This window comes from Oryctolagus cuniculus, chromosome 7 (genome assembly GCF_964237555.1).
Source record: "Oryctolagus cuniculus chromosome 7, mOryCun1.1, whole genome shotgun sequence".
In the NCBI taxonomy this organism is placed as follows: domain Eukaryota; kingdom Metazoa; phylum Chordata; class Mammalia; order Lagomorpha; family Leporidae; genus Oryctolagus; species Oryctolagus cuniculus.
Window position 1 is genome coordinate 81,729,396 of NC_091438.1, and position 27,000 is coordinate 81,756,395.

The following is a 27,000-nucleotide window of genomic DNA, read 5'->3' on the forward strand; positions in this document are numbered from 1 at the left end:
ACATAGGGATAATGGAAGTGTTTTTCCGAGTTGTTTCTAAGTGAGATGTAGAGTTTGTGGTGTAGAGTTTTTTCCTTAACTGAGATTTCAGCTTTGTTACTGAACTCACAGAGTTAATCAGGGCAAGATCTTCTCCCCCATCTGATGAGGTAGAGGACTCTGCAGAGTTTGTGAGTTTCTTTCCAGACTTTGTGTGGGCTGTGCGGGATTTCGCCCTGGAACTGAACTTGAAAGGACAGCTCATCACAGAAGATGAGTACCTTGAGGATGCCTTGAAGCTGATTCCAGGTATCAGAGTGTGCTCTGGGGATGGCTGATTTAGTTACAAGGTGGGGTCAAGCAGGACTGTCCTATAGCATTTGGAATAAATGTTTATTTGAGATCAAATTGAAGACCAAACTAAAGACAACCGGTGATTGAAAGATGGCCATGATTTTGTCAATTATTACTGAAAAATTTCAGAGGATGAGATTTAAAGTCAATGAATAAATGTAAAGTTTAATGTTACATTAACCATTTTAGTCCAATCAGTAAAACTTTAAAAAATGAGAACTGCAATAAATGTTATTACTTCTTGGACTCACATTTGTCATACTTAATTTCAAGCATTTCTCTTACTCTATTCTGAGAAAAATAGATCAACTAGGAAGTTATTAAACAAAGAATCACAAGGTAATCAAATGACCTCTTTGTTGAAAATAAGTTTCACTAGCTATGTTTTACTACCTTTGACTGATGGATCCTTCATGGAAGCATAATTATATCTTCAGCAGTACAGGGGAGAGGGGATACTGCTATGTGCCTACGCTAATACAGTCATTTTGTCTTATTTATAACACCAACATCTTCATCCTTAGGTAATGTGTGATCAGTTTAGTGTTATCAATTTATTACAGTTTCTATTTAGAAGTGTAGAGAAGTAACAACACTTAGAGGGACAATACCCTTTATTTAATTCTTTTATTATGTTTTTTTTTTTTAACAAAATGTATGCCTCAGAAGCTCTTCAGTTACTGTCCATTCCAATATAAACTTACTTTGAGAGCTAGTGATGTCTCCAAATTTTATTTAGATTAGCTTTTTTTTTTAAAGCTTACTGCTAAAGTACTCTATAAATGTGATAAAGGGTGCGCATATATTTGGTCATGTTTTTGAAGCATTTTTTGCGACTGACTTGAATGTTTTCTATTCTTATGCTGTTTTAAAAATGTCACATCCTTATTTCTAGCACTACTTTAATGTTCTTATTTCATTTCTGACATGAAACTGTAATATTAGAAATATGTTTCCAAAAGGTTTTATTAATTGATTCTTCAAAATCGTGTGAGTATAGTCACTCTACCCACCACAAGTGAAAAGGATCCATGATAAATGTCTTCTCTTGAAATGAATACCTTTCATTCCACTTTAGAGTAATTGCATCTCCGTGCAGAAAAGGATACCCCATGCTTTGTGTATATTAGCATGACTACTTTGCACATTTGGATAAAGGACAATTTACAGACTCAGGAGCTGCCATATCACAGAGATTCCTGGAAGTCCTCAGCCCTTTGTTTGCTGTCTCTTCAATGAATGCTCTCTTTTATAATTCCACAGGAACGAATGCCAGAATTCAAAATTCCAACAAGCCCAGAAAATGTATCAGGTATTTCTTTCCAGAACGGAAGTGCTTTGTCTTTGATAGGCCCACAAATGATAAAAATCTCTTAGCCCGTATGGACAAAGTGCCAGAAGATCAACTGGAATTGAACTTCAAGGAGCAGTCAGAAAAATTCTGCTCTTACATCTTCACACATGGGAAGACCAAGACCCTGAGACAGGGAATCATTGTCACTGGAAATCGTGAGTTTCCTCTGTGTCAAACACGACTTTCTCTAGATCAGTGTGTGATGAAGCTGTGATTCTTCTGTGGGCTTGTCAATCATTTCATTTGTTTCTGTATAGGAATACAGAGAAGGAGATGCTCCTACCACACCTACAAATGATGTTTCTTAGTTAAATTTTCCCTAAGTTGGGATTTACTGAGGTATTATTTATCTCTTGAAAGGAACACACATATGACGCAAGCAAGTAAAAAAATACTATTATAGACAAACCTGCATATGAGAAATCCTATAGGATAAGAGTTTTTCAGTGCGAAGCACAAAAGGTTGCAGGAATTTAAACCAGTCAGAAGATAAACAATAGGTGGTAATCCAATGAAAGCTCATCAAGAGTTTAAAAAAAAAATTAAACTTGTTCGGCACCATGGCTTACTTGGTTAATCCTCCACCTGCGGCACCGGCATCCCATATGGGCACCATATTCCCAGTTGCTCTTCTTCCTGTCCAGCTTTCTGCTGTGGCCTGGGAGTGCAGTGGAGGATGGCCCAGGTCCTTGGGTCCTGCACCCGCATGGGAGACCAGGAGGAAGCACCTGGCTCCTGGCTACGGATAAGCGCAGCTCTGGCCATAGCAGCCATTTGGGGAGTGAACCAATGGAAGGAAGACCTTTCTCTCTGTGTCTCTCTCTCACTGTCTAAAACTCTACCTGTAAAATAAATTAAAAAAAATTAAACCTAAACCCACTACAGGGATGGCTTCATGGACATATGACTGGTCAGTCACAGGGTCCCCATGCTAATATCAGCTCGTACTTAGTACAACATGCTGGGTGGCTGGTACTAAACTCCAGAGGATATTTTTAATAAGTGGGCTAGCATTTTATTTGGAATGAGAACACACAAATTATGTGATTTTCCTAATGTAATAAATTTTTACTTTATTTAAATGGAGAAGTATTTTTCTAGAAACCTCTAAGTGATATTACTTATAATCAATTATTTAATTTTGAATATTTGTGAATTTGTGAGCCATAGTAGAAAGGGTGAATAGAATCAAGAACCATGTTATAACTCAGAGAAGGATTCAGAGAGTAAGATGGGAAAGGAAGAATAGAAGAAAAAACCAGAGGGGGAAGAGAGAAGAAAAGGAGGAAGAAGGGAAGGAGGAGGAGCAGGAAATGAACACTTCAAGATAAGTAGAATGGTTTTGATGTTTGGGATGCTGATTCATAAACCCTGTGAAAACAATGAATGTGAACTATCTGTTTATTCCCTAAAATTATGCGTTAATCAGGGCTGGGCAGTCTGGTGGAGATGTACATAGACACCATCAACAGCGGAGCCGTCCCTTGCTTGGAGAACGCAGTGACGACTCTGGCCCAGCGTGAGAATGCTGCAGCCATGCAGAAGGCAGCCGAGCACTACAGCAGGCAGATGGCCCAGCGACTGGTGCTCCCCACAGACACGCTCCAGGAGCTGCTGGACGTGCACGCAGCCTGTGAGAGGGAAGCTATTAAAATCTTCATGGAGCACTCCTTCAAGGATGACAACGGGGAATTCCAGAAGAACCTTTTGGTAAACATCTGAACATCTATCCTTGCCAGCGACAGCCTTTCTAGATGACACCTAAAGTCTGTCTTTTCACCCTGTGATCATCCCCCTACCATAGTAGAAGGCATCCTGATTCTAGAGAATGAAAGAGCTCTGTGGACTACAGGTCAGCCTTTTTCTAAAGGACAGACACTTTATTTATTTATTTATTTTTTGGTGCTGCAAAATAAATCATGAGTTTAGTGGTTTTAAACAGATAACTATCACACAGTTATGTTTGCCAGACATGCATGTCAGGGTGTCTAGGTCCTCTGCTATTGTAGACAGACTGAAAGAAGATGTCAAATGGGTTTGGTCCTCAAATAAAGAATAAGGGAACCCCTCCATCTTTAAACTAGTTATGTTGCATCAAATATTTCTCTTGTTTCTAATTTCTCTGGTTTCCTTTTCTGACATCAACTAGAAAAGACTATTTTTAAGAGTTCATTAAAAAAAAGAGTTCATGTAATTGGATAAAGTCAGATACATTTTGATCCATTGTTAAGTTAACTTGTGCTATCTATCATGATCTAAACATGAGAGTAACAGCCATCATATTCTCAGACCCAGGGAATATGAGGGATATGGACACGAAAAGTAGAGAAGTCTTATGGAAAATCTTAATTCTATTGACAACACGTACCTTCATTAAAAATTCATCTTTATATTTATCTAGACCTGATCTTAAAAAGCCAAAAAAAAAAAAAAAGCCCTCAATTTGTCATGAGGAAACCCAGTTGGATTATAACTTTCAAGTATAAACAAAAATTATTTTTCTACCTATTCATACATATTTAAGCCATCATCAAAGAATCCATAAGGGGTTCAAAAGTTGGTTCAAAATGTACCTAAACAATTAGTGAAATATTAATCGCATTTATTCTTATAACTTCATATTTCTGGCCATAGCAATCCATATGCTCTGAGGAAATTTTAATTGCAGTCAAAATTCACCTTTCTGTTGTTAGTCTTGGTGACCAGGCCACTGTTAATCTTATTATTTATTAAAGGACCACAGAGTTCAGGGCTTCTGACCCTCATTTACAGATATTGAGCCTGGGCCTCTCCCCCATGAGAAATACGTGGCTTTGCAAAGGTGAAACAGGCAATGACCAGAAGTAACAGTGAAGTAAGTCTCCTGACTGCAGGTCCACTCTTTGTTCTGGTCCACTCTGAGGCCGTCCAAATCCTCCTGCCACGTGTATCACAGGTGGACCTTCCCTGCTACTCATTCCTTTCTAATGTGTGAACCTACGTTTCCCTGGCAGGAAACCACAGAGCAGAAAAAGGAAGACTTCCTGCTGCAGAATGAAGAGGCCTCTGTCAAATACTGCCAGGCTGAGCTTACACGGCTCTCAGCGTCCCTGATGGAAAGTATTTCAAGAGGAGTTTTCTCTGCGCCTGGAGGCCACCGTCTCTACTTAGAAGCAAGAAAAAGGATTGAAGAGGAGTTTGAGCTGGTGCCCAGGAAGGGAGTGAAGGTGAGGAACAGGGGGGAGAGTTGGTCAACAGAGTAGAGTTGTGGGATCTTTGGTGCTTGTTTTGAAAATGAGGACCACAGCATCGCGGTGGAGGGAAACATTTGCTATGTTCTGGATATTAGTCCCCCAGGGTTGAATGTTCAAGATTTGTCCTCGCCCTCATTGTGGACACATGAGAGATGGTGAGAACTTGGGAAATGGAGCCTAGTGGGAGTTTTTTAGTTCATCAGGGGCTGACTTCAGTGGAGATTAAGGTTGTAGTTCTCATGGGACTCTGAGTTAGTTATAATGAGATTAATTTGTTAAAAAAAAAAAATGGGACTGGCCCCTGAATCACTCTCTGGCTCACTTTCTGGCAATTTATTCTACACATTTCATTGTGATACTACAGTGTGTAAGAACCAGAGCAATGTTAGTCAGAGCCATATTCAGGCTGGTGCTGACCCCTTGAACCTTCAGACTGTGAGCTAAATAAACCTCTATAAAACAGCTCACTTCAAGGATTGTTAAAATCATGGAAAACAGCATACTGGAGCAGTATTTTGACATTTTAAGTGTTTTAAAATCCATATATAGTTATGTATGCCTAGGTAAACTAGAAATATTTCTTCTCAGAGAGCATCTGGACTCAGAAATCTTTGTGTGATAATCATTTCTTTCCCTCCCTCCCTCCCTCCCTTCCTTCCTTCCTTTCTTTAATAAATCAAAGGATGGACTTTAGGTTTAGTGAGGAAAAATATTCTCAAAATGATTATGATCTTATCTTGGGTGGACAAATTCATATTAATTAAATATGGCACAGATATGTTTATTATAGTGGTGTGTACTGATAGTAGTAATGATGATGATGATGACTATCATGACATTCACTCTCTATACCAAGTATAGTTTTATATTATTTTATTAGATTATGAATTTAATTCTCAGAATCCTATAAATCAGATAGTAACATCATCCTCATTATACAGGTAGGAAACATGATGCATAGAAAAGCTAATAATTTGCATTTAATTACTCACTTAACAAATAGCAGGTTTGACAAGGTTGTTTTATCTACTTGACCACTAGACATTCATTCTTTTTTCTTTTTTTCAAATTTTTTCTGTTTCTATAATGATTGTACCCATTTGCATTCTCCCAATGGTTGTGTAAGGGTTCTTTTTCTCCACATTCTCACCAACATTTGTTAAATTTTGAAAGACAAATCATAGCCATTTTTTTTTTAAAAATACAGATTTATTTTTATGTATTTGAAGAGTAACAGGGAGCATTTTCTCAAGCGTCTGTTGGTCATTTGAACTTCTGCTCTCAGAAAATGCCTATTCAAGTCCTTTGCCTATATCTTAACAGATTTTTGTTGTTGTTGTTGAATATCTTAAGCTCTTTATAGATTCCAGATGTTAACTTTTTATCTGTTGTGTAGTTTGCAAATATTTCTCCTATTCTGTCACTTGCCTCTTCACTTTGCTGAGTGCTTCTTTGGCAGTACAGAAGCTTCTCAATTTGATGTAATCCCATTTGTCAGTTTGGACATGGATTACTTTTGCTTCTGGGATATTTTCTAAAAAGTCTTTGCCTATTCCAAGGTCTTGCAGTGTTTCACCAATATGCTCTAGTAATTTGTTGGTATCGGGTTGTAGATTTAAGTCTTTAAGTATTTGATCCATTTCCAGTGGATTTTATGTAAGCTACGTGTCCAATTTCATATGTTGGCACACAGAAATCCAGTTTTCTCAGAATCATTAGTTGGAGAGACTGTCCTTGCTCCAAGGATTGATTTTATCCCCTTTGTCAAAGATAAGCTGGTTGTAGATGTGTGGATTGATTTCTGGAGTTTCTATTTTGTTCCATTGGTCTACATATCTGTTTTTGTGCCAGTACCATAATGTTTTGATTATAACTGCCCTGTAGTATGTCTTGAAATTTATTGTTGTGATGCCTCTTGCTTTGTTTTTGTTGTATAAGATTGCTTTAGCTATTCAGGATATCTTATGATTCCATATGAATTTTAGCATCATTTTTTTGGAGATCTTTGTAGATTGTCCTTGGTATTTTGATTAAATTCTCATTGACCCTATAAATGGCTTTTGGTAGTATCAACATTTTTTGATGTTCTTTCTTTCAATCCATAAACACAGATGGTTTTTCTGTTTTTTGGAGCTTTCTTTTATTTCTTCCTTTAACATTTTGTAATTTTCATTATAGAGATTTTTTTATATCTTTGGTTAAATTTATTCAAAGGTATTTGATAACTTTTTAGCTATTGTGAATGGGACTAATCTTAAAAGTTCTTTAACTGCCATAGTATTGTCTGTGTATACAAAGGCTGTTGATTTTTGTGTGTTGATTTTATATCTTGCCACTTTACCAAACCCTTTTATTGATCTGACAGTCTCAGTGGAGTCTTTTGGATCCCCTATATATATAAAATCTAGTCATTTCCAAATATGGAAGATTTTATTTGCCCCTTGCAAATTTGTATTTTTTTTCCTTGCTTAATGGCTCTGGCTTAAACTTCCAGGACTATATTAATAGCAATGGTGAGAGTGGCCATCCTTGTCTGGTTCTGGATATTATGGGAAATGCTTCCAACTTTTCCCCATTCAGTAGGATGCTGGCTGTGGTTTTGTTAAAAATTGCCTTGACTGTGTTGAAGAATGTTCCTTCTATACCCAATTTACTTAAGGTTTTCATCATAAAGGATGTTGTATTTTATCAAATGTTTTCTGTGCATCTGTTGATCTAACCATCTGGTTTCTGTTCTTCAGTCTGCTAATGTGATGTATCACATTTATTGATTTGCGAATGTTGAACCATACCAGAGTTAAACTACACTTGGTTTGGGTGAATGATCTTTCTGATGTGTTGTTGGATTTGATTAGTTAATATTTTGTTGAGGATTTTTGCATCCATGTTCATCAAGGATATTAGTCTATAGTTCTCTTTCTCTGTTGTATGTTTTTCAGGTTTAGAAATTAAGGTAATACAGGCTTCATAGAATGAGTTTGGGAGGAGCCCCTCCCTTTCAATTGTTTTTAATATCTTGAGAAGAATTGGAATTAATTCTTCTTTATATGTCTGGTAGAATTTAGCTGTGAAGACATCTGGTCTTGGTCTTTTCTTTGTTGGGAAGGTCTCTATTAATGATTCAGTCTTTGGCTTGGTTGTGGGTATGTTTAGGCTTTCTATGCATTAATGACTCAATTTTAGAAGATTGCATGTGTCTAGGAATCTATCCATTTTTTCTAGGTTTCACAATTTGTTGGCATACAGCTCTTTGTAGTAATTCCTGATGAATCTTTTTATTTCTTTGGTATCTGTTGTTACATTTCCTTTTTCATCTCTTTTCATCTCTTATTTTATTGAATTGGGTCTTCTCTGTATTTTTTTTGTTAGTTGGGCCAATGGTGTGTCAATTTCAATTATTTTTCAAAAAGCAAGCTCTTCATTAGAATGATCTTTTGTATTGAATTTTGGTATCATATTGTTTATTTCTTCTCTAGATGATTATTTCTTTTATCCTACTAATTTGGGGTTTTGTTGTTTTTCTAGGACCTTGAGCAGCATTCACAGCTCATTTATTTGGTATCATTTCAATTTCTTGATGTATGCAACAATTGCTATAAACTTCCCTCTTAAATTTTCTTTTGCTGTATCTTATAAGTTTTGATATAACGTATTGTTGTCTTCATTTGTTTCCAGAAATTTTTTGATTTCTCTTTTGATTTCTTCCATGACCCACTGTTCATTCAGGAACATGTTGTTTAGTCTCCATGTGTTCTCAAATGGTCTAGAGATTCTTGAGCTGTTGATTTCCAGCTTCATTCCATTGTGGTCAGAGAAGATGCAAAGTATGATTTCAATTTTTTTTAATTTGCTGAGACTTGCATTATGGCCTAGCATATGTTCTATTCTATAGAAAGATCTATGCACTGATGAGAAGGATGTATATTTTTCTTTTTCTTTTTTTTAACTTTTATTTAATGAATATAAATTTCCAAAGTACAGCTTTTGGATTACAATGGCTTTACCCCCCCATAACTTCCCTCCCACCTGCAACTCTCCCCTCTCCCGCTTCCTCTCCCATTCCATTCAATCAAGTTTCATTTTCAATTATCATTATATACAGAAGATCAATTTAGTATATATTAAGTAAAGATTTCAACAGTTTGCACCCACACAGAAACACAAAGTGTAAAATACTATTTGAGTACTAGTTATAGCATAAATTCACAATGTACAGCACATGAAGGGCAGAGATCCTACATGAGGAGTAAGTGCACAGTGACTCCTGTTGTCGACTTAACAAATTGACACTCTTGTTTATGGCATTAGTAATCACCCTAGGCTCTTGTCATGAGTTGCCAAAGCCATGGAGGCCTTTTGAGTTCGCTGACTTTGATCTTCTATAGACAGCCGTGGTCTGGGCTCTGCAGTGTTAACTTTTCCCAGTGATGAGATGACATTTGTGAAGAGTGGACGGCTGCTGTGACAGAGAACCATTTGAAAGCATTGGAAGAAGAATTGGTTTGACCTGTGGTCAGATGGCCACCTGATCTATTACGATGACGAGACTGGGCTGAGTGTTGAGGATAACGTCCACATGCCAGCGGATGGCATCAAAATCTGTATGGAACAGCAATGTCGGGACATCCAGCCTCCAGACGGGAATGCAAGACTGCCTGCTGCAGATCATTTGCCGAGATGGAAAAACAATGTCATCGTGCAGAAAGCTCAGATGATTGGTTGGCCTGGAAATTTACACTGCAGGATTCTAGGACAAACACAGCTTACGTGGGCTCCTCAATCCTGTCTGAAGAGAGAGCTGTGGCTTCCTCCCGACCTCCCTACACATCCTATGCTGTGGCAATCCCTGAGTAGGCTTATGGCTCCAGTACCTATAGGGGCACTTACCCAGTAGGAACTCAAGTTGTCTATGCTGCGAATGGGCAGGCATACGCTGTGTGTACCCGTATGCTAGACATTACAGAGGGCAGCCCACCAACCAAGTCCTCATTCGTGAGTGGGATCGAGACAACGACAGTGATCTGGTGCTGGGCATGCCCTAGGGTCCCTGTTCTAGGTCTTCTAGAGCCCTCGAGCCTTCAGACCTTGGTGTGCATAGCTTCTGTTAACCCTGTGTACAATAATACAATTTGCAGGGATTTTTCTGTTTCTGACAGATTTTTAAAATAATGGCATTAATAGTCCTTTTGAAAGTAGCAACCTGATAATTCTAACTAATCCACATAAATATCAGAGAGAAGGAGGGTTTGCAGCACATGTAGGAGGGCCAGCCTGTGCATTGGTGGGGTGCTGTGGCTGTCCACGGAGTGCTGGGATGCCCAATGGCCAGGAGAGACTCCTGTCATAGATAGGAGGAGGGGTCTGGCCAAGTGAGAGGCCTGCTCCAATTTCCGCCCTGCCCTGCCCTGCCGGGCCAGGCCTTGTGTTTTTGCTCCTGAGCTACGGGTGGTAAAGGAAGTGTGAGACATTGTATTTTGAGCTCCCCAGTGTGTGAAGCCTTGGCAAGCCCACCATCATCCTCCCTCTCTGTCAAATACTCATTTTCCAGTACCATGGAACATGTGCTTCAGCCACTCTTGTCATGAGTTGCCAGGGCTATGCAGGCCTTTTGAGTTCGCTGACGCTGATCTTATATAGACAAGGTCATAGTCAAAGTGGAAATTCTCTCCTCCCTTCAGAGAAAGGTACCTCCTTCTTTGATGACCTGTTCTTTCCACTGGGATCTCACTTGCGGAGATCTTTCATATGGGTTTTTTTTTTTCCAGAGTGTCTTGGCTTTCCATGCCTGAAATACTCTCATGGGCTTTTTTGCCAGATCCGAATGACTTAAGGGCTGATTCTGAGGCCAGAGTGCTGTTTAGGATATCCGCCATTGTATGAGTCTGCTGTGTATCCTGCTTCCCATGTTGGATCGTTCTCTCCTTTTTAATTCTATCAGTTAGTATTAGCAGACACAAGTCTTGCTTATGTGATCCCTTTGGCTCTTAGTCCTATGATTATGATGAATTGTGAACAGAAATTGATCACTCGGACTAGTGAGATGGCATTGGTACATGCCACCTTGATATACATTTTTCAACTGTGGGGTGAAAATATCTGTAGATTTCAGTTAGGTCCATTTGGTCCATTTACATTCAAGATGACTATTAATAGGTAATGACTTGGCCTTGCAATTTTTCCATAAATATTCCTATTGTTTACTTTGGATTTCCTTTGTACTTTTATTGTCAGATTTCCTGCCTTCAAATTCTTCCATAATAATGACCATGTTTCTGTGTTTTTCTGTGTAGCACATCCTTAAACATCTTTTGACAGGCTTAATGAGTGGTTACACATTCTTTCGATTTCTGTTTGTTATGGAAGATCTTTATTTCATCTTAATTCATAAATGAAAGCTTTGCAGAGTACAGTATTCTGTGTTGACAGTTTTTTCTCTTAAAACTTGGGACTACATCTTGCCATTCTCCTCTAGCCTGTACGGTTTCTGGTGAGAAGTCAGCTGTGGGTCTAATTGGAGATCCTCTAAAAGGAATCTGGTGTTTCTCTCATGCACATTTTAGAACTTTTCCTCTGTTTTACTGTGGAAAGTTTGACAACAATAGGTTGTCGTGAAGATCTTTCTGGTCATATCTATTAGAAGTTCTTTGTGCTTCATATACTTGGATGTTTCTTTCTATCTCCAAATTCGGAAATTTTCTGTAAGTATTTCACTAAATAGGCTTTCTAGGCAATTCTCTCCTTCCATGACTTCAGAAACTCATAAGGCCTCTTTGTTGGGTTGTTTGATAGTCTAACATAAATGTCCAACACTAGTTTTTGAGTTTTCTAATTTTTTTTGGTCTGAAAGATTGCCAAAGATTTGTCTTGTAGCTCAGATATTCTTTTTTCTGTCTCACCAAGTCTGTTGTTATGGCTATCCACCGCATTTCTTTTTTATTTGATCTGTTGAATTCTTTATTTCTAATCTTTCATTGTTATTTCTCTTTAAAATCACAATTTCATAGCGAAATTTTTCATTCATGTCATGCAGGGTCTTAGTCCACCCAAACGAGGATGGACTGGGTCCGAAGAAAGGTAAGTGCACCGCTCACCCATTCCCCAGCCCCCCAATTCCAGGGACAGTCAGACGCAGCGGGGAGTCAAGTTGAGTAAGCAAGAACTCATTTATTGCACGCGTAGCAAAACCTTTTAAAGCACAAACCTGCAGAGTCACTGGGGCAGGGCATAAGGACCAACCAATTACTTAAAAGGTCATTTTATGGGGCGATTTTTTACAGGACCAGCCATATGTCTGTACATTTATCATCAGTTGTCACCTCCCCTGGTGCTGCGCAGCCAATCAGCTTTGGTGGTAAACAACTTTGGGTACCGCCCACCTTATTTGGGCACCATCTTTGAATTGCCTCATGTGCCTAATTTCCCTGCAGGTGCCATCTTTGAATTGCCCCGTGTGCCTAATTTCCCCAAAATGGCATGTATGGTTTTCTTTAGTTTATTGATTTGCTTCTGATTGCTTTTTCTTTTATTTAATGAATGTAAATTTCATAGGTACAACTTTTGGAATATAATGCTTCATCCCCCCAAACCCACCCTTCCACTCCCACTCCCATCCCACCTCCTACTCCCTCTCCCATCCCATTCTTCATTAAGATTTATTTTTACTTCTCTATATATACAGAAGACCACTCTATACTAAGTAAAGATTTCAATGGTTGGCACCCCCCCACACACACACAACATATAAAGTATTGTTTGAGAACAAGCTTTGCAGTTAATTTTCATAGTACAATTCATTAAGTACAGAGATTCTACATTGGGAGTAAGTGCACAGTGACTTCTACTGTTAATTTAACAACTGACACTCTTATATATGACATCAGTGATCACCCAAGGGTCTTGACATGAGCTGCTAAGGCTGTGAAAGCCATTTGTGACACAAACGCTGTCATTATTTAGCCAAGGCCATAAGCAAATTGGAAGTTATCTCTTTCCTTCAGAGAAAAGTACATCCTTCTTTGATGGCCCCTTCTTTTCACTGGGGTCTCACTCACAGAGATCCTTCATGTAGGATATTTTTTTCCATGGTGTTTTGGCTTTCCATGCCTGAAATGCTCTTGTGGGCTTTTCAGCCAGATCCAAAAGCCTTAAGGACTGATTCTGAGGTCAGAGTTCTGCTTAAAGTGATTGTCATTCTGAGTCTGCTGTGTGGACGGCTTCCCATATTGGATATTCCCTCCTTTTTAATTCTATCTACTATTATTACCATGCACTTCATGCTATTTATATGATCTGTTTAACACTTAATCCTATTTATATGTTCACTTTAACAGTTAATATGATCACTTTAACAATTAGGATGGCATTTTTAGCACCAATTTTGATATTTAGATTCCCATGATAAGTTTTTAAACTGTACTCTTAGAATTAAGTCACTAGGATTTTATGCAGAAAAATAGAGCTTTACAGTTAAAAACTTCCTGCTCCCTCTCTTGTTCCCCCTCTTATTTTTATTGAGATCTATTTTCAATTGACTTTATATACATATGATTAACTCTATGTTAAGCGAAGAGTTCAACAGACAGTATGTAGAAGAGAAAAACTAAAAAACTGTTACTTGACAGTAAATACAAGGACTGGTCAAGTCATTGCTTCTCAAAGTGTCAATTTCACTTCAACAGCTTTCATTTTAGGTGCCCTGTTGGTTCTCACAGATCAGGGAGAACATATAGTATTTGTCCCTTTAGGACTGGCTTATTTCAGTAAGTATGAAATTTTCCAGCTTGATCCATTTTGTTGGAAATGGCTGGATTTCATTTTTTTTTACCACTGTGTAGTATTCCATGGTGTGCATATCCCATAATTATTTATCCAGTCTTCTGTTGATGGGCATTTAGGTTGATTCCATGTCTTAGCTATTGTGAATTGAACTGCAATAAACATGGAGGTGCAGATAGCTTTTTCTCTAGGGTAAATTTATAAGAGTGGGATGGCTGGGTCGTATGGTAGGTCTATATTCAGATTTTTGATGTATCTCCATATTGTCTTAAATAGTGACTTTACCAGTTTGCCTTCTCACCAACAGTGGATTATGGTACCTTTTCCCCTACATCCTCTCCAGCATTTGTTGTTTGTTGATTTCTGTATGAAAGTCATTCTAGGGGCTGGCACTGTGGCGCAGTGGGTTAAAGCCCCAGCCAGCAATGCTGGCATCCCATATTGGCACTGGTTCATGTCCTGGCTTCTCCTGCTCTGATCCAGCTCTCTCCTATGGCCTGGAAAAGCAGTAGAAGATGGCCCAAGTCTTTGGGTCTCTATACCCGTGTGTGGAACCCAGAGGTGGCTCCTGGCTCCTGGCTCCTGGCTTCGGATTAGCTCAGCTCTGGCCGTTGCAGCCATTTGGGGAGTGAACCAATGGAATGGAAGACCTCTCTCTCTCTCTGTGACTCTACCTCTCTCTCTGTAACTCTGTTTTTCCAATAATAAAAATAAATCTTAAAAAAAAGAAAGTCATTCTAACTGGAGTGAGGTGAAACCTCATTGTGATTTTGATTTGCATTTCCCTGAAAACTAGCGATCCTGAACATTTTTTCATGTATCTTTTGGCCATTTTGGATTTCTTCATTTGAAAAATGTCTGTTTAAGTCCTTTTCCCATCTCTAAACTGGGCTGTTTGTTTTGTTGTTGTGAAGGTTCTTGATCTCTTTGTAGATTGCGGTTATTAGTCCTTTATCAGCTGCATAGTTTACAAATAATTTCTCCCATTCTGTTGGTTGCCTCTTCACTTTCCTGACTTTTCATTTGCAGTACAGAAGCTTCTCAATATGAAGCAATCCCTGTCATTAATTTTTTCTTTTCCTGTTTCTGGGGTCTTTTCTAAGAATTTGTGCCCTGTGCCAGTGTCTTGTAGGGTTTCCTCCAAGTTCTCAATTAATCTGATGGTATCAGGTCATAGATTTAGATCTTTAATCCATGTTGAGTGTATTTTTATGTAAGGGATAAGGTAGGGGTCTTGCTTTATACTTCTGCATATGGAAATCCAGTTTCCCCAGCACCATTTGTTGAAGAGACTGTCCTTCTCGAGGGATGGTTTTTAGCTCCTTGATCAAATATAAGTTGGTTGCAGACGCTTGGATTGATTTCTGGTGTTTATTCTGTTCCATTGGTCTATCTATTTTTGTACCAGTACCAGGCTGTTTTGTTTATAACTGCCTTACAGTATGACTTGAAATCTGGTATTGTGATGCCTCCAGCTTTGCTTTTGTTGTATAAGATTGCTTTAGCTATTTGAGGTTTCCTGTGCCTCCATTTGAAACTCAGCATCATTTTTTCTAGATCTGAGAAAGAATGTCTTTGGTATTTTGATTGGTATGACACTGAATCTGAAAATTGTCTTCAAAAGAATGGATATTCTGATGACATTGACTCTTCCGATCCATGAACATGGAGGACTTTTCCATTTTTTTGTATCTTCTTCTATTTCTTTCTTTAATTTAATGGTTTATCATTCTCATCGAAGAGATCTTTGCCATTTTTGGCTAAATTTATTCCAAGACATTTGAATTTTTTTGTAGCTATTCTGGATGGGATTGATCTCAGAAGTTTTTCTCACCTGTGGCATTGTCTGTATATACAAAGGCTGTTCATTTCTGTGTATTGATTTTGTTTCCTGCTACTTTACCAAACTCTTCTTTTGAGTTCCAGTACCCTCTTAGTGGAGTTCTTTGGATCCCCTAAAAAAGAATCATGTCATCTGCAAATAGGGATAGTTTGAATTCTCCTTCCAATTTGTAACCCTTTGATTCCTTTTTCTTGACTAATGGCTCTGGCTAAAACTTCCAGGACTATATTGAATAGCAATGGTGAGAGTGGCCATCCCTGATCTCAGTGGGAATGCTTCCAACTTTTCCCCATTCAATAGGATGCTGGCTGTGGGTTTGTCATAAATAACCTTGATTGTGTTGAGGAATGTTCCTTCTATACCCAATTTGCTTAGAGTTTTCATCATGAAATGGTGTTGTATTTTATCAAATGCTTTTCCATGCATCTATTGAGATAATCATACGATTTTTCTTCTGTAGTTTGTTAATGTGATGTATCACATTGATTGATTTGAGAATGTTGAATCATCCCTACATACCAGGGATAAATCCCAATTAGTCTGGGTGGAAGATCTTTCTGATGTGTTGTTAGATTTGATTCACTAGAATTTTGTTGAGGATTTTTGTATCTGTTCATCAGGGAAATTGGTCTGTAATTCTCTTTTTCTGTTGGCATCTCTTCCAGGTTTAGGAATTAATGTGATGCTGGCTTAAAAAATGGAGAGAATTTGGGAGGATTCCCTTGCTTTTAATTGTTTTGAATAGCTTGAGAAGAATTGGAGTTAGTTCTTTAAATGTCTGGGAGAATTCAGCTGTGAAGCCATCCGGTCCTGGGCTTTACTTTGTTGGGAGGGCCTTTATTACTGATTCAATTTCTGTCTTGGTTATGGGTCTGTTTAGGTTTTCTATGTCTTAATGGTTCAATTTAGGTAGGTTGTATGTGTCCAAGAATCCATCTCTTTCTTCTAGGCTTCCCAGTTTGTTGGCACACAACTCTTTGTAGTAATTCCTGATGAGTCTCTTTATTATTTCTGTGGTGTCTGTTGTTACATTTCCTTTTTTATCTCTAATTTTATTGATTTGGGTCTTCTCTCTCCTTTTCTGTTAGTTGGGCCAAAGGTGTACCAATTTTGTTTATTTTTTCAAAAAACCAGCTCTTCGTTTTGCTTGTCTTTTTATTATTTAATTCAGTTTTATTGATTTCTTCTCTAATATTAATTATTTATTTTATCCTATTAGTTTGGGTTTGGTTTGCTGTTGTTTTTCTAGATCCTTGAGATGCAGTGATAGCTCATTTATTTGCTGCCTTTACAATTTCTTGATGTGGGAACCTATTGCTATAAACTTTCCTCTTAACACTGCTTTTGCTGTATGCCATATGTTTTGATATGTTGTGTTGTCATCTTCATTTGTTTCCAGAAAACTTTTTCTCTTTTGATGTCTTCTATGACCCACTGTTCATTCAGAAACATGCTGTCCATTCTCCATATGTTTGCATATGATGTAGAGATTCTTGAGTTGTTGAAATCCAGCTTCATTGCATTGTAGTCTGAGAAGATGCATGGTATGACTTCAATTTTTTTGAATTTGCTAAGACTTGCTTTAAGGCCTAGCATATGATCAATCCTAGAGAAAGTCCCACGTACTGAAGAGAAAAAATGTGTACTCTGTGGCTGTAGAGTGGAAGGCTCTGTAAATATCTGATAGGCCTATGTGGTCTATTGTGTCAATTAACTCTGTTGTTTCCTTGTTGATTTTCTGCCTGGTTAATCTGTCCATTGCTGAATGTGGGGTATTGAAGTCCCCCATTAGTGTTGTATTTGAGTTTATATCTCCCTTTGAATCCCTTACCAATTCTTTTAAATAGACATGTACCATGCAATTAGGTGCATATACATTTATAATAGTCTCACCTTCTTCTTGAATTGATCTTTTAATCATTATACAGTGTCATTCTTTGACTCTTTTAATAGTTTTTGTGTTAAAGTCTACTTTGTCTGATATTAGGATGGCCACACCAGCTCTTTTTTGGTTTCTGTTACATGAATTATCTTTTTCCATCCTTCCACTTTCATTCTGCGTACATTTTTGTTGGTAAGATGTGTTTCTTGTAGGCAGCAAATAGATGGGTTTGGGGTTTTAAACCATTCAGCCAGTCTGTGTCTTTTAACTGGGGAGTTGAGACCATTTGCATTCAGTGTTGTTATTGTTAAGTATCAAATTTCCCCTGTGATGTTTCCGTAAATAGCCCTATTTATGTATTTTGGATTTCATTTGTACTTTTACTGGGTCATTTTTTGCATTTTTCTTCGTTTGTAACAATGTTCCTGTTTCTGTGTTTCTGTGTGTAGCACATCCTTGAGTATCTTTTGTAGCGCTGGGTGATTAGTTACAAATTCTTTCAATTTTGACTTGTTAAGGAAGATCCTTATTTTCCCTTCATTCATAAATGAGAATTTTGTAGGGTACAGTATTCTGGGTTGAATTTTTCTCTCTTAGGACTTAGAATATGTCTCAACATTGTCTCCTTGCCTGCAGGGTTTGCAACGAGAAGTCCAGAGTGAATCCAATTGGATTTTCTCTAAATGTGATTTGTCTTTCTCTTGTGCATATTTTAAGATGTGTTCTTTGTACTTCACTGAGGTGAACTTTGCTACAATGTGTCATGGTGAAGTTCTTGTCTGGTCATTTCTGTTTGGAGTTCTGTGTATTTCTTATACTTGGATGTTACTTTCTTTCACCAGATTGGGAAATTTCTGTTATTATTTCACAAAGAAGGCCTTCTAATCCTTTCTCTTTCCACACCTTCCAGAATTTCCAGGATTCATAAGTTGGGTTGTTTGATAGAATCTTTTTTAAAAAGATTTATTTATTTATTTGAAAGTGAGAGTTACAAAAAGAGAAGGGGGGGCACATAGAGAGAGAGAGAGAGAAAGAAAGAGGTATTCCATCCATTGGTTCACTCCCCAATTTGCTTCAATGGCCGGAGCTGAACTGATCTGATGCCAGGAGCCAGGAGCTTCTTCCTAGTCTCCCACATGGTTGCAGGGGCCCAAGGCCTTAGACATAGCAGAAAGATGGATTGGAAGTTGAACAGCCAGGTCTTGAACTGGCACCATATGGGATGCTAGCACTGCAGGCAGTGGCTTTACTGGCTATGCCACAGCACCAACCCCTTGATAGAATCTTGTAAATCTCTACTGTGATTTTTAATTTTCTGAGTTCTTCTTCCTAGATTTGGTCTGACTATATTATTTCTGGAAATTTGTCTTCTAGTTCTGATATTCTTTCTTCTGTCTCATCTATTCTATTATTAAGACTTTCCATTATATTTTTCATTTGATCTATTGAATCCTTCATTTCTAGAATTTCATTCTGTCTTCTTTTTAATATCTCAATTTTGGGGGAATGCTTTTCATTAGATCATGAATTTTCTTCTGATTGCTTCTAAGTAATTGGCCTATTAATTTTCTGAATTCCTTTTCTGGCATATCTCCAATCTCTTCTTCTTTAGATTCCATTATTGAAGAATTGTATTCTTTTGGAGAATTCATAATGTATTCCTTGTTCTTATTCAGGATTTTTCCTTTGTGTTTTGGCATTTCTGGTTGATTTTGTCTTTAATTTGTGACTTTGTTCCTGTGGTGCAATTTCCCTCCGCTGTGAGCTGCTACGTATTTGTGTGTCACAAGTGGAAGCACACAGCCCCACCTTCTGGAACCTTGTTTACTGCTAGATCATGATGGAAGTGCACCAGAGCTTTGGTGCACTAAGCCCCACCTACTGGGGCTGGGCTTGCATCTCACTGGTGCATGAGATGAACTCAGGTTTTCGATGTTTAGGACTACTCCTTGTTGTACAGCTTGTGTGATGGGAAGAAAACTAATCTGAAATGTTGTGATCTTTGTTCCCAGTTTGGGGGTTTTGTGAGGTGGCCCCCACAATTAATGGGCATGTGCATGGGAGGCAAATATGGCAGCCCCTGCTTACACTTGAAAATGTAAACAATCATTGTGGCTTCTTCCTGCTGGTTGTAGGTCCAATTGAGGCGAGGAGGGAGACATAGATGGACGGGGGTATGCCCGACTTCTCTGCTTCTTCCCCTATAATTTCTCCTTCTTCCCACCTGGCACTTCAACTGCAGTTCACCAAGCTTCCCTGTCCATTGCTATCCGAAGCTCCATTGACTTGTGACCTCTCACTTGGTTCACTGGGGAAGGAGGGAGTGACACCAGTCTCCTCATTTGGCATCTCTGCTGTGCCTAGCCACTTCCCCTTCCTCTTTACTCCCTTAGCATGGACCTACCCAGTCTCTGATGGACTCCTGGGCTTTTCTGTGTGAACTTGTCTTGATTCTATCACCAGCTTCTATCTTCTCTGCTCATTAACTATTTTGCCCCAGGTGCTATACTGCCACCTTAATTCCTCCTCTGATTGCTTTTGAGTAATCCTATGATTAATATTTTTAATTCCATTCTTGGCATTTCATTACTCTCTTCATCTTCACAGCCTGATATTGAAATGTTGTGTTCCTTTGGGTGTGGGGGTTCATGGTATCTTCCTGATTCTTACTTCTTGATTTTCTGCATTTATTTTTAGGCATTTGTGGAGTTACTTGTTTTTTTTTTTTTTCTTTTCCTCTGATGGCTTTTATCTTTGAGCTATGCCTCTGTGCCTTAGTGACACATCTGCACTTTCAGTGAATACCACAAGGTGTGTGGTACATGTGGCCAAGGAACTTTGGTTAGTGCTCCAAGGTAGGGCGAGTATCAGGGTAACACCCAAGATGGTCATGGTAGATCTCCTCTTGTTAACAGAAGGGAGGAATGGTCACCTCTGTTGGTATGATACCCCCTTACCTCCTCTCCTCCAAGGTGATCAATGCCTTGGTGTTAGCCTCCAGTGTGTTCAACACTCATCTGTGCCACCATATGAACCACATAGATGACCTGCGCAGTCTTCACTGTGAACACAGTTCCCTCTACAATGACTCATCTGAGGCAACAAAGCAGCTCTGAGCATGTGGAGCCATACCCAGTGATTACTCAGATCCCCAGCTATGCCCTGCACCCTCTTATGTAACCACCAAAGCTCCATGGTCTCAGTACATAAGGCTCCCACAGCCACTGAGTGCAGAGAATTCACTCTGCCCTGCCAGCCTGACCAGTCAACAGAGAAGCAGATGTTACCTGAGCCAGCTCTTCCTAGACATCTTGATCCTCAGAGGCTGGAGGCATCTCAGTCCTACATGAGTGGCCAGCTCCTGTCACTCCTCCCAGCCAGTCTCAAACTCAGTAGAGACTGTGGATTTTTCCCTCCACTGGAACCTCTGGATCACGTGCATATGCAACAAACACTGGCTGAATATTGCTCATTCCCCACTACTGCCAAAGGTACTACCAGCCAATTGCTGTGCATGTGCACAAAGGCTTCTTTAGCTGCCACCCAAACCCAAAATGGTGCCTACACTTTCTCCCCTAGGCAATGGGTGCTATCTTGGAGAGGTTGGAGTGAAATAAATATGGCCCCCTCTACTTCCACTGGCTCCCTGGGTTATTGCTAGCCCCCAGGGCTCCTGTCTGGACTCATGGCATACTCTCTCTCTGACTATGTCACCATGGGTTGCTGCAGTCTGTTCTCACCTCTTTCTCCAAGCTTCTGCCCAGTTGAGCTCTTGGTTACTGCAGTCACATGTTGTTTGGATGTTCGTGCTGTGTGTCCACACCTTCCACAGGTCCACAGCATTCATCTTCTAGCATTTCCAGTATGATTTTCTCTCCATTTTCTCCCTGAGAGTGCACTTCCTATGGTTTTGTGTTTGTTTGTTTGTTTTTGTATATTGTTATGTGTTTTGCTTTTCACTATTTATCCTTAGTCTAGCATAGTATGTCATTTCTTAAAGCACCATCTTGGAATCCCACCAGAGCAGCCTTTAGTTGGGGACTAGTCTGTTAATTATCTTAATAGTAAGAACTATAGAGTGCACTCACATATACGTTGAAGCAGCATGTTATACACTTTAAACATACACAATTGTGATTTGCCAGGTATATTTCAAAGAAACTAGGGAGAATAAAAGAGCTTCTTGAAGGGGGAGGTAAGTGCTACATGTTAACATATCCAATGATGTTATCCTTGTTAAAGGGTAGAACAACATCCAAGCGTAAGAAAAACAGCATGCCAATATTGCAGGCAAACAGGGTACTCTGCCTCTGATGGGGGATAGAGGTGGTGGTGGGCAGCATCCCTGGTTGAGGAGACTGCACTGCTAGAAAGGAGGCTGATCCACAGGGTGCCTATGCTTCACCAAAAACCTTGGAGTTTCTGCTGTACCTAAGAAGGATGCAGAAATTACAAGTCCAAATTATACGTTTATCAACAATAATTTCCACATCAGAAGACTAGATTTTTTCTCCCTGAAGTACTTTTCCTGCTTGCTGGTTTCCAGGCAACTGAGGTGCTCCAGACCTTCCTGCAGTCTCAGACAGCAACAGAGAACTCCATCCTGCAGGCAGACAAGGCTCTCACTGATGCAGAGAAGGCCCTAGCAGGTACGGGGCCGGGCTCAGCTCACAGGAGGGTGGGAAGGTTCATGCGAAGCCCGCCTATTTATTGAAGAAGAAGTTTTTCCTGGAGCAAGAGACTTCTCCAGACTACTGAGCACATGGTCTGCTAAACCTGAAAATAACAAGGGCAGTTGGGCTGCACATCCAGCCTATCAGTGCCTTTCTGGCACATTCTGAAACATCCTCTTGCTGTTTAGGGGAAGATCTTCCCCTCCCACTTGCAGCATTGCTGTTAAAGCTGCCTGGTCTTGAACTCAACGGTTTTTCTTCCCTTGTTAATGTTTGTGAAACAGCTGGGGAGGCCAAGAGGGAGGCCGCTGAGAAGGAACGGGAAGTGCTAAGACAGAGGGAGCAGGAGATGCAGCAAAAGATGGAGGCTCAAGAGAGAAGCTTCCAGGAGAACATCGCTCAACTGAAGGAGAAGATGGAGCGGGAAAGGGAGGACCTCCTCAGAGAGCAGGAGAGGATGCTGGAGCACAAGCTGAAGGTGAGTCTGGGGGCTGGGCGGTGCCCCGGGGGACAGTGTTCTGGATCCTGGGAAGGGCGGGACCCAATGTCAAGCACAGGTGTCATCCCAGAGGGAACCTAAAAGACAATTGTCCCACTGCAACCTCAAATACACCTGGGTCCCCCTGAAGCATGGAAATCTAGGAGTCTCCAGCCACTTATGGAGTGTTGGACTTTGGAGACACAAATGACATTCTCCTGGGTTTGGGGCTGCAGTTGTTGCTCCAATTGTGAAATGGTCTCACTAAGCCCCTATGCAATGGGACCTTAGCTACTGGTGCTTGAGATTTCTGGAACAACTCTCAAAGAGACTGAAATAGGTTTATCTGGTCTGATAATATCAAATTTGACCTGATAGAAAATGGAGGACTCTGAATCTGGTCCATTGTTTCCAGATCTGCCTGATCATCCTTTATGACTAAAGTAACATACACATCCTTTGTCCCAGCGTGGGGTTTGATAAGCACTGTCCTGTGTGGTGTCAGCACTTCTCAGGAGTTGCTGGATGAGCTCAGCTGTGCCACCTCATGGAAATGAGAGCCAATTAGAATTTAATCCACATTCTTTCCCAATGAGCTTTCTTTGTCCCTATACAAAACTCCCCACTTTTCCCTGGGGAAATGATGCTAAGGAAAACTCACAAAAGTTAAATCATGGATTTTCTCCTATTCAAGACAAAACTTCTGGCTATATTGGAGGACAAATTCCTAAAAAAAACCTTCTAAAATGGTAGACAAATAGACATATGTGCTTAAATACTGACATAGTTAAATGTAAAACTCTTATGCTTAATGAAAAAGGTTTTGAAAGTGGACTTTTCATTTCATAGGCTCAAAAAGACATGCTTACAGAAGTATTTAAAAAGGATGCTGCTAAGGTAAATAAAAAGATCAAGCGGCTAACAGAAGAGATTGAAGTAATTGAAAATCAAGGACAAGTGTTGTTTTCAGTACTTCCTTCTTTCCTGGGTAGTACATTTGGTTCTGTATTGACTAAGCTGTCACCAGAAGTTATTTCAAGGCTGTTAAGAAAGTTATAGGCTGAGATTTCTTGGGCAGGAAAATATAAAATGGGCTTTCTTTTTTCATTTTAATAGCATAACAGCGTTGCTCATTGTAAAAAATATGTATGTCATGGAAGTTTCATTAAAAATTTTAAAAAATAAATATAATTATTAAAGGATAACAGGACCTTGTATCCTAAAAAGAAAAACTGAATTTTTATTGAATTATTATGACAAATTGGGCTGTTAATTGGAATATAATGAAATTGTTCATAAAAACAATTTGAATGAAAGCTAAAATTCACGGCAAGATAAAGAAAAAACGTGTAATTTGTGCTACAGATGGAGATATTTAAGTTGTGATGAGTCCTTGAATATCAATGAGTTTAGAACAGCAACCACATTTTTTAAATAGCCAAAATAAAAAAATGCTTAATGTTACTGATAATAAAAGATATGCAAAGTAAAATTATGTGGTTCCTTTTTCAGTTGCATAAAGGGCAAGGAAAAAGAGCTTTAATAGCACACTGAGAAACCAAGGCATTTGGGAAATTGAGAGTTGCTCATATTTGCTAGTGTGAGTGTCAACTCTTACAGTTATGTATGAAAAATTAAAATGTAGGTGACTTTTTATACACCAATTGTACCTTTTGTAATTTCTTTCATAGACTTGTATACCCAAGTTGAAATGGTGTGTATGTACTATTCTGTTCATTGCAGGATCATTGTAATGCCAAGGCTTGACAGCTCTTTAATGTAAATAAGAAATATTGAATGTAACTTCAGAGGGTACTCTATAATCAGTAAAATGAAAGGGGGACAAAGCTAAAATTAAAAGAAAAAAGAGGACAGACACTTGGTCTGGAGTTAAGACACCATGTGGACATCCCAATGCTGTGTTGTAGTGACTGGGATTGAGTCCCTTTTCTGCCCCTGATTCCAGCTTCATGCTGCTGTGCACCCTGGTAACAGGTGAGGGCTCACATTATGGGGCCTCATCATTCAAGAGAGTACTGATCAACTGCCTGGCAAGTGCTTGCCAATGATCGCAGGTATTTGGGGAGAGAATCAGAAGGTGAATGGTGTTTCCTTCTCTCTCTGCTTTCAAATAAATAAATGAATTTTTTTTTAAATTTGAAATAAGAATAAAAATAAAATGAAAGTTGAATGGAATTTAGTCTGGAGTATAAAGTTATTATCTCTTTGCAGGGCTTCCAATTTTTCTCCCTCTGGCTTGCCTCTTCACAGACGCTTCCAGGAGCCTCTTTAGGTCACTGCCTTTTATTCTGTCACCTATCAGATTCTCCTCCTCAGGCATTTCTCTGGAGGGTGCCCATCTGCTCTGATGGCTGTCCTCTCCCATTAAACCTAACGTAATGGTGAACAATCTCCAGTGCACTTCTTGTCCCTGGCACCTTGGTCCCTAGTCCACAGTCACCCATGGGACCTGTCTTGCAGCTGCCTGAAATTTTTGCTTCAGAGGCAGTCCTAAGAAGCAGAATGTCGACTAAGCATCATTGTCCTAAGGGGTTTTTTGGGTAAATAGAAAATAAGACTAAAATTCAACTTAAATCTAAAAAGATGTCTTTTGTAAATAACAATCTCACGTACAAAAATTGGTTTCAGCTGCAGTGAGACATTAGGTTTAAGATCACTGCCTACAAATTTTGCATTTTATCTTGCTAAGCCTGTTTTATAACTTAGGGAAATGCAAATGAAAATCATGATGGGCCATTACCTGACTCCAGGTAGAAAGGCTTTTATCAAAGACCCAAATAACAAGTGCTGGTCAAGTGTGGAGAAAAGAGAATCCTTGCCCACTATTGGGCATGTATTGTGGAAAAGTTTAGAGACTCCTCAAAAAGCAAAAACTAGAACCCCCATCCAATCCAGCATTCCACTCTTGAGTGCATATGCAGGGAAAGGAAGTCAGTCTATGCAAGAGATGCTGCACTTGCAAGTTCACTACAGCATAATAGCTGAGACATAGAAACAACCACAGAGCTCATCTAAAGATGAAGGGATAAAATCCGGCACATCGGCCGGCGCCGCGGCTCACTAGGCTAATCCTCCGCCTTGCGGCGCTGGCACACCGGGTTCTAGTCCCGGTCGGGGCACCGGATTCTGTCCCAGTTGCCCCTCTTCCAGGCCAGCTCTCTGCTGTGGCCAGGGAGTGCAGTGGAGGATGGCCCAAGTGCTTGGGCCCTGCACCCGCATGGGAGACCAGGAGAAGCACCTGGCTCCTGCCTTCGGATCAGCACAGTGCGCCAGCTGTGGCGGCCATTGGAGGGTGAACCAACAGCAAAGGAAGACCTTTCTCTCTGTCTCTCTCTCTCACTGTCCACTCCTGCCTGTCAAAAAATAAATAAATCAATAAAATAAAATAAAATCCGGCACATCTGCACAACGGAACACAAACCAGGAAATTTTAACACCAAGTTACACGTAGAGAAGGCAGCTCTATCAGATGGGGGTAAACCCCCAGCGATTTCCCAAGTCTCCTTTCCTGGGGTCACGTGGGCTGAGGATACAAACGCCTCCCTTCTGGGTCTTCCACAAGCACCTCTGGTCACTCTGATGCCGTTCAAGCAAGGGACCATGCACTCTAAAAGTGGATGTAAACACGCATGGTCAGACCGTACAGTGAATTCCAACAGCTGAGTAGTGAAAGTGAGAGTAGAGCTCCGTGAAATGTAACTTGGTGAACTCTGGAATATTTGTGTGGTTTTAAAACATCAGGTGAAACTTGGAGGATTCAACTCGTCTAAGGTAAGGGTCTTTCCTCTCTATTCCTCCAAAGCCCAGCAGGGGACAGCAGGAAAGAGCAGGGAGGCAGGGGGGAAGGACCCCACAGCAGTGCCACTGCCAGGGGCTGGATCTGGGTCTCATTCCCAGAAAGGACTTGAGCCGCCCTGCGCAGAAGAGGATAGGATCCGTCATTCTGCATCCCAAGCAGGACTCTGCTGCAGCCCCCAGTGGAAAACCGAGTGGGAGCTGCGCATCCGGGGCACATGTGGATACCTGCCACCTCCTCTGGGCCCCACAGAGACGCTGCACCTAGGGCCGGCCCCCAGCGCCCCCGGGAGTCCTCTGGCCCCCAGCGCCCAAGCCAACACAGAGACAGCGCTGGGGAAGGGAAGGGGGCCTTGGTGACTAAGCGCCATGGTGCACTCACCAGGCCAGGGCGCCGCAGTCAGAAACAAGTTCCCTCTTACACTCTGGTCTGGCTCCTCTGGTCTGGCTCCTCGGGAATCCACTCCTACGAAGCTGAAAATGAAAACATAGCTGATCACCGCAATAAGGACTGAGGGAGGCGGACAGAAATCAAACCGCACTCATATCTTGCTAGCCTTGGAGATTTGTTGTTGTTGTTGTTGTTACATATTTATTTATTTATTTTTAATTT

The 27,000-nt window shown here is 40.1% G+C and overlaps 2 protein-coding genes and 1 pseudogene across 5 annotated transcripts in view; 2 read left to right on the plus strand and 1 right to left on the minus strand.

Moving 5' to 3' along the window:
* The window catches only part of LOC108177586 (guanylate-binding protein 4-like), a 33,860-nt gene extending 9,092 nt beyond the window's left edge, over nt 1-24,768 (plus strand). For all 3 annotated transcript variants that reach the window (XM_070078121.1, XM_070078124.1, XM_070078123.1), the window contains exons 5-11: nt 92-288; nt 1,597-1,842; nt 3,117-3,397; nt 4,681-4,893; nt 21,967-22,069; nt 22,378-22,571; nt 23,421-24,768. In XM_070078121.1, the coding sequence (XP_069934222.1) occupies nt 92-288; nt 1,597-1,842; nt 3,117-3,397; nt 4,681-4,893; nt 21,967-22,069; nt 22,378-22,571; nt 23,421-23,630 (1,444 nt within the window). In that variant the 3' untranslated portion in view covers nt 23,631-24,768. The remainder of the gene's footprint in view (nt 1-91; nt 289-1,596; nt 1,843-3,116; nt 3,398-4,680; nt 4,894-21,966; nt 22,070-22,377; nt 22,572-23,420) is intronic.
* The window catches only part of LOC138843111 (guanylate-binding protein 7-like), a 123,935-nt gene that overhangs the window by 11,985 nt on the left and 84,950 nt on the right, over nt 1-27,000 (minus strand). Inside the window, exons 13-14 of one of the 2 annotated variants that reach the window (XM_070078107.1) lie at nt 26,770-26,861; nt 21,698-21,851 (exon numbers count right to left, since the gene is read on the minus strand). In XM_070078107.1, the coding sequence (XP_069934208.1) occupies nt 21,815-21,851; nt 26,770-26,861 (129 nt within the window). In that variant the 3' untranslated portion in view covers nt 21,698-21,814. Of the gene's footprint in view, nt 1-21,697; nt 21,852-26,769; nt 26,862-27,000 lie in introns of those variants that run through there. The other variant, XM_070078108.1, reaches the window with a different exon arrangement.
* LOC100347997 (pleckstrin homology domain-containing family B member 2 pseudogene) lies at nt 9,260-10,084 on the plus strand (annotated as a pseudogene).